The sequence below is a fragment of the Panthera tigris genome, chromosome A2 (assembly GCF_018350195.1).
Source record: "Panthera tigris isolate Pti1 chromosome A2, P.tigris_Pti1_mat1.1, whole genome shotgun sequence".
Classification (NCBI taxonomy): domain Eukaryota; kingdom Metazoa; phylum Chordata; class Mammalia; order Carnivora; family Felidae; genus Panthera; species Panthera tigris.
Genome location: NC_056661.1, coordinates 23,166,098 through 23,184,962, shown reverse-complemented (window position 1 = coordinate 23,184,962; position 18,865 = coordinate 23,166,098). Strand labels below are relative to the sequence as shown.

General features: G+C 42.3%; 2 protein-coding genes across 3 annotated transcripts in view; one reads left to right on the top strand and one right to left on the bottom strand.

The window, feature by feature from the left end:
• Positions 1-18,865, bottom strand: part of CACNA2D3 (calcium voltage-gated channel auxiliary subunit alpha2delta 3) — an 858,555-nt gene that overhangs the window by 135,797 nt on the left and 703,893 nt on the right. The window lies entirely within an intron of this gene.
• The window catches only part of LRTM1 (leucine rich repeats and transmembrane domains 1), a 30,004-nt gene that overhangs the window by 9,143 nt on the left and 1,996 nt on the right, over positions 1-18,865 (top strand). The window contains exon 3 of one of the 2 annotated variants that reach the window (XM_015537455.2): positions 633-4,935. The exons of the other annotated variant lie outside the window; for it this stretch is intronic. Within the exon in view, the coding sequence (XP_015392941.2) occupies positions 633-1,066 (434 nt within the window). The 3' untranslated portion in view covers positions 1,067-4,935. Of the gene's footprint in view, positions 1-632; positions 4,936-18,865 lie in introns of those variants that run through there. 2 annotated transcript variants of the gene reach the window in all.

The following is an 18,865-nucleotide window of genomic DNA, read 5'->3' as shown; positions in this document are numbered from 1 at the left end:
TAATAACGCGCTGGAAAGTTCGGTACTCAAATTACTGAATGTTCCAAGGCCCGAGGAGACACATTAATTGTACTTAATCCCATGAATTAAACTAATATTACTGTCAAAGACACACAAACACTCAAAAGGCCATTGACCTTCCCTTTTGGCATCACTGAAGACAGGTGGTAGACACATGGGGTCTTTGTAATTAACACATAACATCACAGCAAAGGACATTTATTTCATTTACCTGTTGTTTCAGATTTCTGGTGGGAATTTGGTACAGTACCTGTCTCGTGGGGCGGGGTTCTTTGGGGGGTGGTGGTGATGAGTGGCAGGCATATTGTGCCTCAGGTTGGCCTCCAGTTCCCCTTCTTGTCAGCTTCTACAGGGCTTTTCCCTCAGCATTTATCAGGTAGCAGTGACTTGGATTCTAACGAATTCTTGGTCATACATAATTGCCCATTTAGTGTGTAACGTTTCTAGCATTTAGCCAACTTAGAAATCCTAAAGTCATAAAGTCCTTTGACTCCAAAGATGGGGAAAAAGGTGCTTTATAAATCATATCTGCCTAAGCTTTTGCAGGCTGAGGATTTTGGAATTCAGTCCTACCAGACTCTGTTGTCAGCCTTTGCTTTTGTTTTTTAAAGGGGGAATAACAGACAGTGTCACCTGTGTGTCACCCGACACCTGGAAGGGGAAGGACCTCCTGAAGATCCCTCATGAGCTGTACCAGCCCTGCCCTTTCCCTTCTCTGGGTGTGGGGACATGGGGGGTGCAGCAGCTGGGTTCTGCCCACCGGCCGGGCCCCGGGTCTCCTGAGAGCCCCAGCACGGGGCAGCGAGACCACTCGGAATGTGAGCTCAAACCCAAGCCGAGGCCGGTTAACCTGCGTCACGCGGTGGCCACCGTCGTCATCACCGGGGTTGTGTGTGGGATCGTGTGTCTCATGATGCTGGCAGCCGCCATCTACGGCTGTACCTATGCGGCTGTCACAGCGCAGTACAATGGGGGGCGCTTGGCTCAGACGGACGAGCCTGTGAAGATGGAAGGGAAAGGGCCGCATGACCTCGCACAAGCCTGAAAGCCTCCACCTCAAAGAGGAAGAATCACGTTAGGCCAGAAGAGAGTGTGGAGTCAGGCTGATGCGTTCACTGTGACGGTCTCATTTTGCTTTTTTCAAAAGGAAAACAAAAAACATCCCCAGGGAAAAATTATGTTGAGATTTAAAAAATACCATGTTGAAACAGAGACAATACTTGTGCTCTGCGTCTGAGAAGTTACTGCAGTTACTCTGTGTGGGGGAAGGCCGTACCCTGCGAAAGGGAAGATCTACCTCTCAGGTACTCTTCCCTGACTTACGTGGCTTTAAAGAGCATCAGAAATTCAAACACACGCACTAGTCCTCATTCCCGGGAGCTTTATGGTCCACTGGAAAACTGCCCAATTTTGAGTGCCTGGGAAGAAGCTGGCTATCTTACCCGAGGGGCACTGAATGCCTCTATAATTCAAATTCATGTGAGATCAGTGATACTTTTAGATGTTCTGCATGTTATATATTTAATGGGAGAGTCTGTTGGTTGGGAATTGCATAGCTTGCCACAAGAGTCAGATTATATTTAATTTTCTAAATCAGAAAACCATTTGGGGCTTTCGAGGCCACAGAGGAAGAGGAGGGTTCCATGTCTGGATAATGGGACTCAGGCTCAGGGTCTGGGGAAGTTTTCTGATGCAAGGGTAAATAACATATAAACAAACACTAAGAGGATGGGGAGCTGGAATCCAGGGCACATGTTACCAGAAGGCTGTATCCACCAGGCGATTGGAACCTTCCATTTATAACTCTTACAGCAGGAACAAATTTAGGGTGGGCTGAGAGCAAGATAATGGCTTGTGTGTATCTGTATCTACATACATAGTGCACCGAGTGCACAGACTTGTACAACCACACCCACACATAAACATACTCGGAGCAATCAGTTTACCCACTAATGAAATGCAGCCGTGGCAGGGTGGAAGCCAGCAGCTGTTGACCACCACCCAGATTGTCTACTCAACACTCTGGGGTAGGAAGTAGGAAGGAAGTCTGGGGAGAGTGGAAATCATCAAGAGACTCAAGTTAGGTGGCAGCAGCCATCCTGAATATTGTTTGGGCCTAGGTTTAAAAAAATCAGGTGTGGCCTGCTTTACTCCATGGACACAGTCCTGAAGAGTTGCATGCAAAGTGAATTTTTGTAAATTAAATCATCATTTTAATGCAGTAGGGGAGCTCGCTATTTAAAGGAACCTTTCATGGAATCTTTCTGTAATGGCAATAATTGGCTCCAGATTTATGTATTTTGTAAATTTGCATTTTCTCATGTTAGGTTTTCTTAAAATGTCATCTACCTGCTCTCTCTCATGAGTCCGTATCTCACACTTAGAGTCACCTGTTAGTATTAAAATCATTTTACAGAGAGGAGTTAAGGACATGTCAAAAGCAGAGAATGGCAAATATAGGGTCAGCTGTCCCTCCAGAGGCCTTGACAGACATCGCTAATCAATCCCAGCACTCCTCCCAGCTGAGCCTTGATGCAACACAGATGCCTTCTTAAGACAGCACTGTAGGCAACCAGAACTAATCAATTGGAATTGGTTCAAAGGATAAAACACATTTGCCATTCAGGGCACTGGCTCTACATTCACTCCTTCAGGCCATGTAAAACTCAGTTTGGATCCTAAATTAGTAGTCCATTCCCTAACCTGGAATGTGAATGGGAGGTCCACACAGGCAGGAGTTATTTTCTCCCTGTCTGATGCAGCCAGAGCCTTGGCCAATAGTATAAAGAGGCCAAGGGAAATAAGGATGAACCTACCACAGCCCACCCTGCAGGACACACACCTATGCACCCCTAATCATCACAGAGGCCATCTACACCTGCCCACAGAGACTCACAACTAGTGTGGGCCCCACATACCACAAGCTAAAGATGGACCATCTTCTTAGAGGAGCAATTTTGCTAAATGATTTTCTGGGGGCAGTGGGGGGGGACGTATCAACTTTGATGTTAATTTTTTTCTGAATGTTAAAATAAACCTCGATATGTTGAAAGTAGATTGAAAACTCATCATGGATTTTAAGATCAAAAACAGACCCCAGAGAAAGCTGGCTGTTCTAACAACTCCATCCCAAGCCCTGGGGCCTCTTTCCTGCTCTGCCTTGGGAGGCACTTCAGTGGGCAAGGCTAAGCATCCAGTCTAAGGACACAGTGGTTATTTCCAGGTGAAAAAACTCATTCTTGCCCTTGTCCTGGGCTGTAAGTCCTTGGCCAAGAAGGCAACACAAGAAAGGAAATTTAGAAGATCTTTTCATATGTCGTCCCAATTTCACCAAACCTTTCCAGAGCTTGCACTAGGTACCAGGCACGGTGAGAGGTGTTTTTGTGAGCATCGGTCATGTAATCCTGGCAACCAGCTCCGAGATACTTCAACAAGTGTTACAAAAGCTGGGTGGTACCCAGGCCAATAACACGTGCTTCTTCTCACCACTGTGACTTAAGATCGCGAGTGCACAGTGTTCTGCCGGAGGTTTGGTGACACTGCAGGTCAACCCCGATCCCCCACCCACAGTGGTTACATGAGAGAGCTTCCAATACGCTGCAGAAAACCCTGAATGTGGCTAGAATCCTCACTCATCAACACCCATGTCCTACTAGATTTCTAAGTACAGACGATAACTCAGGCAAACAGATTCCTGTTTTATGAATAGTCTTTAAGGCAAATGATTAAAACAATGCCTATGTATATTCAGATTTTGATCTTTTGCCTACAGTCACCACAAACAGCAGTTGGCAATGAAAATAATTACTTACCCTGAAATGTCAACAGCCTCTCAGCACAGAAAAATATAAATCAAATTGTTTAGATTAACAAATGCAGAGTTATCACTTGCTAATATGAGAAATGAAATGTTTCAACTACAAAAAACATCGCAGATGAAAGACCCAATTTGCAGGGTATTCTGTGAGAACCACAAATTATCTTTCACAATGACTACAGCTCATGAGGGGTAATTTGAAAACGCCTCATAGATTATTTTCAGCTGCTTATTGCTGCTGTCATATTCATAAATCCCCCCATACAAATGCCCTTCTATCATAGGGCCTTGATAAAGGCACGTTGTGGACAAAATTCATGCATGGTATGGATGGATTCTGAGAAAACCGTCTAAAATATTGTTTTTCATCATACTGAGTGGAACAGTATGACTACAGACTGGTGATTTTTGTCTTGCCTGAGATCATAAATTTACAATAGCAGGACCCAACAGATGCTATGGCTGTCTGAAGTGAGGCATATAAAAAGGAAGTATAAAGAATAGACCCTGCCTGCAAATAGAAACTGTAGAGAGAGAAGACCTCGCGGGAAACTGATACCTGAACAGCTTTTAAAATTAAGGCAAATACCCCTGACTTGCAGGGAGAATGTTGTGCTTACGATGGATAAACTGTCCAATGGACAACTGGGTGTTTTATTCTTCCTCACAAAATTCCAAGACTGAAAAGTGATTCACATGATTTCCTCCTGAAGATTCATAAAAGTCCAGTCCCATTACCCGAGTTAACCAAGTTACCCCAGAAATAAGACACTCTTGTCTTAGATCCTAAATATCAAAGGAAGTAGATAAATCAATTTCTAAAATAATCTATGTGTAGTACACATTAATATAATTATATGACTGCTAGAAACCTATAACTTTTAACTGGAAATCAGGAAATAACTCTTTCTGGTTTGGTTAAACCTACTAGTGTATCCATTGCTAAATGTTAATGGACAGAAACCTACAAGCAAATGATGTTCCAAACCCTACATGGCATCACTGGGATGTGGTTTATATGCATAACTTTAGGGAACTATCAAGAGAGGGTGCATGCTCATGAGCAGGGAAGGGGCAGAGGGAGAGGGAGAGTGAGAATCCCAGGCAAGCTTGCTTGCTTGCTTGCTTGCTTGCTTTCTTTCTTTCTTTCTTTCTTTCTTTCTTTCTTTCTTTCTTCCTTTCTTATTGCTCTAATTGCAATGAAGTCTCAAAGAAACTCTATTTCCATTTGGAGAAGTGGCTTCATTGTCTACCACTCTCCTTTCAGATTCTTAACTTTTCACTCCACTGATAGTAAATATCCATTTATTATCAGGATGTCACCAATTACAAAGGCCCATCAAGAAGACCCAGAAAAGGAACTAGAGGATTGGGAGTTGAGACAATCCCTAGAGAACATTTAGTTTAGACCTGACAAATTTGGGATAGCTGTGACCAGCCTCCCTACCCATGTTAGGCATTGAGAATAGATCACGGAAAATTTATCTCCTGAGCCCAGCCACTGCCTCAGAATCCTTTTAAATCTGTATTTTCAGTCCCCAGTACTGATTACATAGAGTTAACAATAAAGATTAAACCTGTTTTCTACCCTGATATAGTTCTGTGTCCTTAGTTTACAAATGGGAACTAGAAGCATGGAAAAGGAATGGGACTTTTCCAAAGTCACACAGATAATTAATTATTGGCTTGACAAATGCAGGTGCAGGAGCATGGGGTTAACATGGATTATACGACCAAACCCCCATTATTCTTCATGCATTCTGTGTGAACCACAGTATCAATATGAACTGATATCAAATATCAGTGTGAACCACAATAACAGACTACGGCATTATCATATTAATTATAGTCCTGCACTCAACCTTTATTGAGCACCCAATTTGTGCCAGTTGTTTCCCAAGTGTAATGCTTTCATTTTCCCTAAGCCTCGTATTGACCAAAACATGTAGGCATTTGGGGCGCCTGGGTGGCTCAGTCAGTTGAGCATCTGACTTAGGTTCAGGTCATGATCTCATGGTTCGTGAGTTTGAGCCCTGCATTGAGATCTCTGCTCTCTCTCAGTGCAGAGCCTACTTTGGAGCCTCTGTTTCCCCCTCTCTCTGTAACTTCTCTCTCTCTCTCTCTCTCTCTCTCTCTCTCTCTCTCTCTCTCTCAAAAATAAATAAACTTAAAAAATGTGGACATTTTACTGCTACATTACAGATAAAGAAACAAAATCACTGGATTTGGATTATTTGTTCAAGTTCACACCATTAGTAAGTAGTGGAGTAGGAATTTGGATGCAGGATCTGGACACTTTCTGGGATGTGACTGGTTTGAAGAAGTCACAGTTGAGATGCTTTCCTGGCACTGCTAGCACTGACCTTAAAATATGGCAGAGAAAAGAAACCGATCCACCAGCCAGTGTGTCACTGCCAGAACTCTGGTCTCACCAAGACCCAGTAAATCAGATGAAAAGGCTGAGGAAAATGAAGATCCTTGTATCACCCATGACTCTGCTGAGCTGGAAAAGATGTTCTTAGAATGGGAATGTAGAAATTCAGCCACACTCACTCGCAGCTACTTGAGAAAATGATGAAATTAGACGCTGCCTAATAAGAAGTGTTGCCCATTGAAATACTCATGAATACAAAGATGAAAAAAAGTTATGAGGATCTAGAAACTGAGAATACAGGTCAATGAGATCCAAGCCTCCAGGAGGGATGCCCAACATCCAAAGCAGAGATATGGCTCATCAGATAGATGAGAGGGATGCAAAGGAAGACAGTCTATGTACCACCTATCCTTATTCTGGTATCTTTCTCTGAGACATGGACTTCACAAACCAGACGGAAACCACTTCCTCCCATATAAGATGTCTGAGAACATTTAAGTCCTACAACACCTGCCATTAAGACCTTGCTGTCTTCCTCCACTAGAGATGAAGAATCTCAACAGTGTAGCATATAATGGGATGATAAAATGAAGAGAGTACAATGAGATAAGCACAATGTAGGGGCTACAGCTTTTATCTATTGTTTCTTACAAGGAATGAAAACTACAGATGACTTTGCTTTACCTAAGTAGACAGATCACCAGGCAGTAGGACATGGCGTTTCTCACTGGTCCTGCAATGCCACTCTAGATGGAGGACACCTAGACACTGGACATTTGTTTAGGGGCTGTGCCTATCAACTAGCCTTCTATCTTAGTCTCCAAGGTGTGATTTGAAGTCAACAATAAGAGACCCCTAAGGGGAAGTCATTCACTCTGTCCATCAGCAAACATCCCATATTTAAAAAAATTTTTTTAAAAATGTTTATTCATTCTTGGGAGAGAGAGACAGAGTGTGAGCCTAGAAGGGGAAGAGAGAGAGGGAGACACAGAATCTGAAGCAGACTCCAGGCTCTAAGCTGTCAGCATAGAGCCCGATGCAGGGCTTGAACTCACAAACCGTGAGATCATGACCTGAGCCAAAGTTGGATGCTCAACTGACTGAGCCAACCAGGCATCCCGCAAACATCCCATATTTTAATGGTGATTAAAATTAACAAAGAAACCTAAACAGAACCTCCTGAAAGATATTTTTTAAAAAGGAACAAAGGCAGCATTGCCCACAAGATGCAGAAGAAGCATGAAAGATCTATTTCAAAAAATATCCTAGCACAATTTTTAAAGTTTCTGGTTGGATTTGGTGTACATTATACCCACTCACATTCCATTGGCAACAAGATGTCATATGGCTAAGTTCAGACTTAAGGAGCACAGAATCACACAGTGTCCAGTAGGATGGCACAGGGAGTGACCTAGCAATAGGCAAGGATATTCAGTCCCCTTATAAGAAAAGAAGGAGGGGGGCTCTTGGGTGGCTCTGTCGGTTAAGTGTCTGACTCTTCATTTCAGCTCAGGTCATGATTTCACAGTTTGTGGGTTCAAGCTCCATGTCGGGTTCCTTGCTGACAGAAGCCTGCTTGGGATTCTTTCTCTCCCCCTCTCTCTCTGCCCCTCCCCTGTCTGTGTGCGCATATGTACTCTCTCTCAAAATAAATAAACTTTAAAAAAAAGAAAGGAAGGAGTAAATAATTGCAAACAATCATAAAATAATGACAAATAATAAAATAATAATGGCTAATAATAGTAAATAATAAATGAATAAAATCTTCCATAGTCACCATCAGAGGTACAGAAGAAACATTAGGACATATTGAATCAGTGATATAGAACACTATTACAGGCATATTCACTCCTGGAATTCAAAAGAAAAAATAGGGATGAAAGCAACAGAAGATGATAGAAATGAAGGAGAAATGGTAAAGAACTAAAATATGGATACTTGGTTTTCCCAATAAACAGATTAGAACCTGCCAAACAGAAGGAAAGAAAATCTAAGACATCTTTCCTGAGCTAAAGAAAAACTCCAATTATATAGATTGAGAAGGGCTTCCTATAAGAGAGATAAATGGAAAAAATATTAAAAGTTAGTCTAGCTTATTGCCTGGTACATGAAAGTCTCAATCAGTATAAATTAGAGAAAAAAACACATAAATGAAACAAACGAAAAAATTAAATATTCCAAAGTCTAGAAACCAAACAAAAAAACGACACTTAACAAGGAACCAGACTGAGCTTGCAATTCTCAGATACGCAACCGTTTAGGGAGCATGCCATCCATGCATTGTTTTTGAAGAAAAATGACTCAAGACCTACTTTAATTGATCAAGGGATGAATTATAAAAACAAGGGGAAGGGGAAGGGGGAGGAGAAATGTGAGAAGAACTGAAAAATGTGGAGTCCTGCCATTCAAGTGCCAGCAATAAGCACCAAATCAGTTAAAGTCAGGGGTATGTCTGGTTTAGTTAATATGGTTACAAAACAATGCAAAGTCAAATAATTTGATAAATTTCTAAGCACCTTCTGCATGCCAGGCAATTTTCTAAGTATCAGAGATGAAGGTGGGAATAAGAGATATAAAGCATATGCCCCATGGAACTTAACATCTCCCAGAAGGAGAAGATAATGACATAAAATCTATGTACATCAAGTGGTGGAGAAGTAGGTATGACGGGCACAGAGTACTGAGGATATGGGAGAGGAAGAGTTTCTGTTTTATACTTGGTGATCACGAAATCCCCTCAGAAAATAGTTGAGCAGAAACCGGAAGGAGAAGATGGAACCAGTGGTGAAGATATCTGGAGGGAAACTGTCCCAGGGAGAAGGCACAACAGGTCCAAAGGCCCTGACATATGAGCACATTTAATGTGTTTGAAGAATAATGTAAAGGTAATGTGGCCAAGTGAACAAAAGTCGAGGCAGAAGGAGCTGAGGTTAGAGGGTAACGAGGAGTCCAATCATGTAGGACCCTGTGGGTTGTGGCAGCTTTTCAGATGATTCTTGAAGGTACTCATGCCCTTTTTGAACTGCCTCCCCTTGAGGGTGGGCTGGAATACACAGTGACTTGTTCTAGCAAAAAGAATATGAGGTACACATCATAGAATATCACTTCCAGGACTAAGTAACAAAAAAACTCTGGCTCCCATTGTGCTCATTCTCTCCTGCTTGTTCTGAGGAAAGTCAACGCCTGTGGAGACAGTCACATGGCGAGGATGTCAGGACGGTGGCTGACCAACAACCAGCTGCTAAGCTTCTCATGAGTGACTGCAGAAGCATTTCCTCTGTTTGCTGAGCCTTCAGATAAGACCACAGCCCCAACAACATTTTCGCTGCACCCTCATGAAAGACCCTGGGCCAGTACCTTGACTGCAGCCTTTGTGAGAGACCCTGAGCCTGATGACCCAGTTAAGCTTCACCCAGATCCCTGACTCGTGGAAACTATTAGATAATACATATTTGTAGCTGGATTCCATAATGTGGAGGTTATAGGTGACCTTGAGAAGTGCTTCACTGCGGATGAAACTTGTCTGGGGTGGGTTCTGGAGAGAATGAAGGAGGGGACATGTGGAAAAATCCTATGGCATAAGAGACCGAGAAATGCATGACACAAAATAATTCAATAACAAAAATAATTTTGGCTTAAAAACCTGACTATATCAGCACAAATCTGGAAGTTGGTAGGAGTAGGCTAGTGAAGCAAAAGCATGGAAAATGACCACAAACTATGGTTTCATTCCAAAATTTTCTTTTTTTGTTTAAAGACAATCATACACTCCCATCGGCCTCACCCTGTTCACATATAATTTGTTCTTAAAGTAGGAATGACAATTAGACACTTATCCTGGTCTCATGCAGAAATTTTCATCCAGAATAGAACCTAGGAGCTCTTGGTGGGTGCAAGTCTCTGATCCGCATTGTCCCCCTTTTCCACCACCAACCAGCCAAAGCATTTTCCATGAGTAAGAGAGTCCTCAGACTGACTGGCAGAGCATTTATGCTCCTACTGCAGACTCTGCTGATGTCCGTCCTTCTCCTCCAGGAGGGGAGATTCAGGTCAGCTCACTTTTCCTCTGTGGGCACTTCACTTAGCATGAGTCACATATTCTAGTCTTAAATAAGATCAAGATCCCAACAAGGTCACTAGGAGATTTTCCTGGATAAAGGCAACTAAATAAATCCCCAAATCTCTCATGATCCATGCTGGGGGGGAAAAAATCCCATAAACTGTTTTCCACCAAAGCATGTGAGGGCATTTCCAATGCTCTACCGAGCATTATGCTGATTACACTGTTCAGAGGTTTATAAACTAGAGCGAAGATTAAGTAAATCACTGTCTTGACTGACAATGAGAGCATATATTTTTAGAAAGCTTAGGATCTTTGATTGGGATTTCTGTGTAACCACATATACAAAAACATTAGGCACAACTGATGGGCACCTTCTGATACATGAAGCTCGGTCTTCAACATTTACTTACATAGCCTCTGATTTAAATACCCACTTCATTTTTATAAAATAAAAAGATGTTAAATAAATGAAGGAACAAATCAGTGTTTTATGTTTTTTTAAAAAAAAATAGATTGTGACATATTTTTTTCCAAAGCAAGAGTTGGCAACTTTTGTCTATAAATAGCCAGGTATTAAATATTCTTGGCTTTAAAATACACATTAAAAAAAAAAAAAAGGGTGGCTCGGTTGGTTAAGCGTCTGACTTCGGCTCAGGTCATGATCTCATGGTTTGTGAGTTTGAGCCCCGTGTCTGGCTCTGTTCTGAGAGCTCAGAGCCTGGCACCTGTTTCAGATTCTCTGTTTCCCTCTCTCTGCCCCTTCCCCACTCACACTCTGTCTCTCAAAAAATGAATAAATACACATTAAAAATTTTTTAAATATTCTTGGCTTTATAGTCCATATGGTCTCTATCCAACTACTGAGGTCTGCCATTTTAGCAGAAAGGTATCCATAGACAATAAGGGCATGGCTGTATTTCAATAAAATGTCATTTACAAAAACAGCTGGTAGACATCAGACAAAGTACTTATATCCAGAATATGTAAGGAACTCATATCTCAATAATAAAAAGACACATAATGTAACTTAAATATGGGCAAAGGATCTGAAAATAAATTTCTCTTATGAGCAAATTCAAGTAGCACATGAAAAGATGCTCAGCATAATTAGTTATTAGGGAAATGCAAATCATTTCACACCCACCAGGATGGCTAAAATAAAGAAGACAGACAATAGCAAGTGTTGAGCAAGATGTGGAAAAATTGGAACCCTCATACGTTGCTGGTGAGACCGTAAAATGGTGGAGCCACTCTGGAAAACAGCTTGATAGCTCTTCAAAATATCAAACATAGAATTACCATATGATGCCAAAATTCCACTCTTAGGTGTCTACACAAGGCAAACGGAAATATGTATCAACACAAAAACTTGTCCATGTCCACTGTCCATGAGTGTTCATATCAACATTATAAATAGCTAAAAGGTGGGAGCCCAAATGTCCATAAACTGATGAATGGATAAATAAAATGGTGTATGTACAAACAACAGAATATCATTTGGCAATACAAAAAAAACCCCAAAGTATTGACACATGCTACAATATGGATTGACCTTGAAAACTTAAGCTAAGTAAAAGAAGCTGATCACACAAGGCCATGTACTGTTGTGATTCCATTTATCTGCAAAGTCCAGAAAAGGCAAATCCATAGAGACATAAAGTAGATTTGTGGTATCCTGTGGCTGGGGTAGGGAATAAGATATCAAGAATGAGACTGTGTGTGTACAAGGGGTTCTTTGTGGGATGTTGAAATTGTTCTAAAATTAGATTGCGGCGATGGTTGCACAACTCTGTCAATACACTAAAATCCAATAGACTGTATACTTTATGTGGGTGAGTTTTTACAGTATGTGAAATATATCTCAATGAAGCTATAAGAAAACCAAACAAAACAGACTGCAGCCTAGATTTGGTCCCATGGGCTGCAGCTGGCCAACCTCTGGGTACATGGGGACATGAAAGTGTGAGTTTCAAAGTTTTGTGAAACATGTCAAGATACTGTAATGGTATTTCCTATGCAAGTTCTCACAGAGAACAACACATGACAATAAGCCCTGGCTAGTGAGTAGTGGCGGGTGTAGCCAACCATCATTCTAACAACAGAAGCAATAGTAATGACAGTTTAGCAGCTACTCATGATTGAGCACTCACTGGAGGCATTTGCCAAACACTGTACGTGTATTTATTTATAAGCAAATTTATTTCTCTCAACAAGAACCCCAGAGGTCCCCCAAGACAGCATCTGGGTGTAAGTAATTCTCCATTATCAGTCAGTTCTTTCCTTTTCTGTGATGATGAAACAAATCCCCATCTTTAAAAACTAGGCTGTTAGAAATCCAGCTGAAGCACCAGTCAACCTCATTTTACAAGAGGGGTGAAACGGCCTTGGGCTCACTGCCAAACCCTCAGTTCACATTGGCTTTAATGCCCAAATCACACCATGACCTCAAAAAGAAGGGTCTTTGCTTGCTGATTCAGAACACACACAAGCAGGGGAGAGAACCTGTCATCCGAAAGTTCTGCTGCTGATTTTTGGGTGGAGGACATGTTGGAGCTTTTGATAAGGTTTATAAAAGGACGGTGACTCTTGGCAGTGAGTGTCCTGGAGAGTTAGCACATGGGATCCAGTTTCTCAAATTTCTGGGCTATTTTTATTCCTGGAGCAGAAGTCCTTACCGCGCCCCCATCCCTGGCTACCGTGGCATGCGGGGCAGCTGTTCTCTGTGGCAGACTTGATCTATGGCATAATTAGTAGCTACATCATTAATCCATTTCTATGAGGTTTGCTGTTGTCAGTCATACTGGCTTAGACCTCTTTTTGCCCCTGCATTGCTCCTGTTTGTCAGCTTAAAAAAGGAAAGAGACAGAGAGAGAGAGAGAGAGAGAGAGAGAGAGAGAGAGAGAGAGCCAAATGCCAAACACATAGAAAAACCCTATCTTATAGCTAATATTTAGAATGAAGACCTGCCTTGGGTTCCCCACCTCTCCCTGGGTCATCTGCCCACCTGCCCATCAGTCCTGCTTTAAGATCCCAGCAAATACCCCTGAAACCCGAGAGGCTTGTCTGTGTCTCAGAGTACCCACCTGGAACGTGGCTACAACATGTGTGAGGGATCTCATTCAAGATTCCTGGACAAGTTTGTTCTGTCTGCCTGGAACGCCCTGCCCACAGATCTTTGCAGATGGCTGCATCTCACCATTTAGGACTCTGCTCATGTTGGTCCTTCCCTGACCCACCCTACCCCCTGATCTGGAGAAGCACTGCCCCTACCACAGAGCCAAACGTACATGTGTGAAGATGGGCACACATCCCTGCCTTTGCCACTGCCAGCCTCACCTCATCTCTTTATCCTGGTCTATTCTCTATAGAGCATTTACCACTACCAGTCTGCCTGGCTCCTTCCCCCCTCCTTCCCTCCATTCATGCGATACTTGTCTGTGGTCTATATCTCCTACACATATGGAAGCTCTCCATTGGCAGCAACTTGGTTTGTCTCAGTGTCTTCAGGGAGTGCCGTGGCATCTGGGTGGAAGGATTCTTCCTCGGGCAGCTGTCCCCCGGCCTCCGGGTACAGCATGCCGACGGTGCCCTCCTATCGTATCAACCAACAATCCCTCAATACACTCCACAGTGATGTCTAGGGTGGCTGTTCACAGCTGTATCCCCAGCAAAACATACACGGTAGATGCTAGATACACATTTACTGAATAATTTAATTACACAATAAAAAAATAAAACAAAATCATTTATAAAGGAGCCCAAGAAGGGAAAGCAGTGAATTTGAAAGCACTAAAAGTTGACGTTTGCCTGTCATTTCTCAATCTCTCCCCTCCTGACATTTTGGACCAGATAATTCCTTGTTGTTTGGAGGGGCTGTCATGAGCCTCAGAGGATACATAGCAGCATTCCTGACCTGGACCCACTAGAGGCTGGTAGCACCCCCCCTTTAGCCAGTTGTGACAAAAATGTCTCTGCATGCAATCAACTGCCCCATGGGTTTGAGGGAAATGCCCCTGGTTGAGAACTACTGGTTTAATCAGTAAGTACTAAATGTCTGCCGAGATAAAACACTCCCTTTGCTCAGATCTGACAAACTAGAGGCTTATCTACGCAGACTTGACTCAATTCCTCCCACACTAGATAACTCATTTATATCAAATATGTGAAATCCCATCAAAGGAATGTTGTTAAACTAAGTATCTACCTATAACATTTTGCCAACATTATTCATCCAGTTCTAATGAAGAGTACATATGAAATAGTCCGTGCAGTTTAAATATCATATACCTGACAATAGCTAGTGGTCAATGGGAATTTCATCTCTTTCCTAATTAGCTGGTTAAAATGAGATCATCTGTCCTAATATCAAGCATTCCCCTTACTATACTGTCTAGAATTATGCATATTAGATCACATAACTCACATTTTCAAATTTCCCCCAATGAATGAATTTAACATGACCTGTGTTTCTTGCAGAGAAGAAGACCAGGAGGTCAGAGCCCTGTTCCCACTCATTTATTTACTAAAAATAATCCAATTTTACACTTGAAATCTGTTTTAAAAACTGTTTCTGTAGGAAAACAATGCCTCTGTGGTCTCTAATCTATTTTTCTTTATGTTGATGATCAGATTGGCTATTATAAACATCACTTTAATGCTCAGACCTCAGAAAAGACATTTACTGACATAGAGATTAACTACTGGGCCAGCACTGCTGCCATTAGGATGGAGTGCTACACAGTTTTTCTATTTCTTAAAATATCCATCATGGTCTGCATCATATCACCAGGGCATGGATTGGAGTTTTAGCTGCTGCCTACTTCTCTTAGAGTTTCAGTCGAATACTGTGTTCCCGTCATGTGGATGGTAAAACTCGTAAACTTATGGACCTACACAGAGCAGATGAAAATGAAGCCCATTTTCCTTGATTCATCTACTGTTTTGACACATTTACCACATGTCAACCTCCTTTGTGCTCAGCGCTGGGGATAAAAAGGTAATTGGGGCAGTCCTTGCCTTTGGAGAGGTTTTTCATTTCAGTTAAGAAATCAAACTGGCACATTTGTAGAAGAGGTTTTAGAGTTTGATGTGCTAAAATTTACATTTTAAAGCAAATGCAAAAAAAAATCAGAATTTATTTTCTGTTATTTAAAAAATCCCCAATCCTGAACTTATTTAGAAAAACTGAGATTATGTACTGTGTATTGTCAGAGTCCAGAAGGACAATGGGGGGTGGAGGGGATCAGACAAACTGTCCAAGGAGGGAAGAAGTTCCCTGCATAGTTACACCTTCCCTGATGGCTCAATTCTTCCCTCTGTGCGTTTCTTTCTCTATGTCATTTCCATCCTCTAATGGTAGAATCGGTGCCTGTGACTGTTGGCCGATATGGCCCAGTGTCCCACGAAGAACAGCGTAGGGAATTAACACCATGATCTAAGTAATTTATGGAATTCAAGTCAGTAATAACAAAATGAGGGCAAAACAGGTTTCTACAAGTTCAACTCAATTTATAGAATTCTTATTGAGGATTAATCTACTATACTTCAGAACAGGGGTTCTGTTCTGAGGAACAGGAGGTGAAAAGAACAAAGTTTTTTACCTCCAGGACCTTCTAGGTAATTATCCAGCTTTTCTCTTCACCTGTCCTGTGTGGACATGGCTTTAAAAATAACTGCTATTTTACATGTGTTTGGAAGGAAGAAGAGAATGTCATTATGGAGCCTGGATGTTATTCATGTATATCTAGAGTGCTTGGTAAAGGAAGGAGGTCAGGAAATACTCAGTGAATAAATGACTGAATGAATGAATAAGCTTGAAGGTAAAAATAGGTTCCCCCGAATTCTAGCATTTTTTATACTTCTTCATAGTCCAGTATTTTGTTTTCTCATTTTACCCCCAAATCAAGCCAGAGTAAGGTGAAAGAGGTAATGATCCCAATGTTATTTGAGATAGACCTTCGGAGACCCAAGACCACATATTTAGTAAGTTACAGAGTGAGTGACAAACCTATGTGGACTTTACAGTCCAAGGTTTGCATTGCTAATAAGAACAGAAAAATGGAGGAGAGGTTTGTCATACACAGGAGGCTCCAGGGCTCTGGAGAGACTTGGTAAGCCAAAGAGAAAGTCCTACCATTTCTTCCTTTGCAGTGGGAAAGCAAGTAAGAAAATTCAGCACACTAGTGGCAGCTGGAAAGCTGGCAGATCCCTCCAGAGAAGGGCTGTAAGCAATGTCATGGGCCAAAAAGATGGATGGGGCCCATTTATGCACCAGGCTGATGTATAAATGGAATCCTTCCCAGTTTGACTGCCCTTTCTGCAAAGATGTCATTGACAGATGAGTATCTAAATGTTTTTGTTTAAAAAAGAAAACAAGACAAAAGAAAGAAAGAAAGAGAATAAAGCAAAAACAAAACAAAACAAGAAACTCTTTCTGTCCCAAACAGACACTGAGAGCCAGTGAACATGAGAACGCCCGAACAGGCTTGAGAGCTGGCCTTTCAAAGGTATCCTTGATAATCATTTGCAAAGTTGTACACCTTTCCTTCCATATACTTTTCAATTGAACACAAGGATTTCATTGAGACCCCAAATTACTGCCAGTTGGCCGTATTCCATCTGCAGTTGGAGGCACACTGGTGGGGAAGCAGGCCTGCTCACATATTCATCCTAACTTGCCAAAACAAGGCTTCTTCCCCAATTAAAATGACCTTTTTTTACTTTAGAGTAGTAAACAATGTCTACTTAATTTGAGGAAAACACACAGAAGAAAGTTACCGAAACTAATCACACAGTGACAGGATGGGTGAGTCAGAGTCAATGCAATCTGTGGGAAGTGCTGAGGAGGCCACTCTGCTTTTGGCGACAGAAAGGTCCTCTTGAGGTCATTGCCTTCATGGTGCCTCCTCCATGGCAGCCTTCAAGATCAAACTGAGCAAATCTGTTTTATCTTACACCTACCAAACACACTTTTAAAAAGAAGGTTAATAACTACCAGTTTTAAAAGGTAAGTACTAAATACAGCTCCTTCGATAACCTTGCTTCTTCGTCTTGCTCTGTAATTATCTTGTGAAGACAGGGACCAGGTGACACACACTGAGTAGCAGTAAACAGGAGGATGTCTCTTCCACCCACTCACAGCTGGACAAACCGTGTCTTGTGAGCTGCCTGTGTTCTCTGGCCATCTGTGTAACTCAACAGTAGACCAGCATAGACAAATGAACCATTTTGGAAAACTCACGTTCTTCTCCAGACTGGATACACGGTACCCAGGCTGAGTCCACATTTCATCCATACTGAGCCAAACAGACATTTACAAAACAATAGGCATTTGGAAACATTTGAGCTTAGTTTGCAAGCTTAGACAAAAGTGGCTGGGATGGGCACCACCACCTTAGGGCTGACACAGAGCATCCCTCATGATGACTGAATGAGAAAGCTAAGGAAAAGGTTTTTTATTTTTTTAATTTTTTTTAACATTTATTCATTTTTGAGAGACAGAGAGAAACAGAGTATGAGTGGGGGAAAGGCAGAGAGAGAGGGAGACACAGAATCCGAAGCAGGCTCCAGGCTCTGAGCTGACAGCACGGAGCCCGATGCGAGGCTCAAACTCACAGACCACGATCATGACCGGAGCCAAAGTCAGATGCTTAACCAACTGAGCCACCCAGGCACCCCATGAAAAGGTTTTAAGAAACTTCCAAACAGTTGGACAGTCGCTTTGGTCAGGCCACATCTTTGACAGCTGCTGCACGTGGCCCTGTTCCAGGGAGATAACATGCCTCTAGAACTAGCTGGCTGGGTCACCCTAGAGGTAAGGAAGGCTGACTTCCTTTGAGCAAAAATAAACCCTGCTAAGTTACATGATCCTGTCTCCTACTTTCTTCAAGGAACATGAGATGCTAAGTGACAAAATTTAAAGACAGAAGCTGTGAATCCTCAGAGCCCTTATCTCCTGGCTGATTAGTTACAGGTCTGCCTAGTTCAAGATGATCTACAGGTCAGATACATAAGACAGTCTTCCTTGCCATAGCCAAAAAGCCAGGAATAACCAGGGAAATTGCCCCCAGGTCTTTCAATCCCTGCTAATACAATGATGACACATAGACTAAGTCAGAAATAAAGTGGGGAAAGAAGCCTGGTGTTTTCCAGCCAGAGAACAACCACACTCAAAACTATCTGCTCCATTTGCAATCCTTCCCACAAATATTCACGGTGTACAGACACAGCAGTTGATGTTCAAAGTCCCCCTACAGTACAACTTACTGAGAGAGGTTGTCTGGAAGCAGAACAACTCCCTTTGGTAAACCTAGCCAATATCAGGATGGAATTTGGAGGGTCTCATCCACCCTCCGCCAATGGATACGACAATGTCAGAAATAGACGACATGCCAGACAAGCTTGTAGACTCCATTTTTGTCAGCAGCTGTCCCCAGAGGAGCGCCTGTGGCAGTTTCCAGCCCTTTAGGCCAAACACCACCAATGAAAGCCCATCGCCGGCCACAGATGTCTACCGACATTCTTGAGAGTGAGAGAGATGGCAAAAGCCAGAGCCAGGGTTTCTTTGACGATTTAAGACCCTCCATCATGA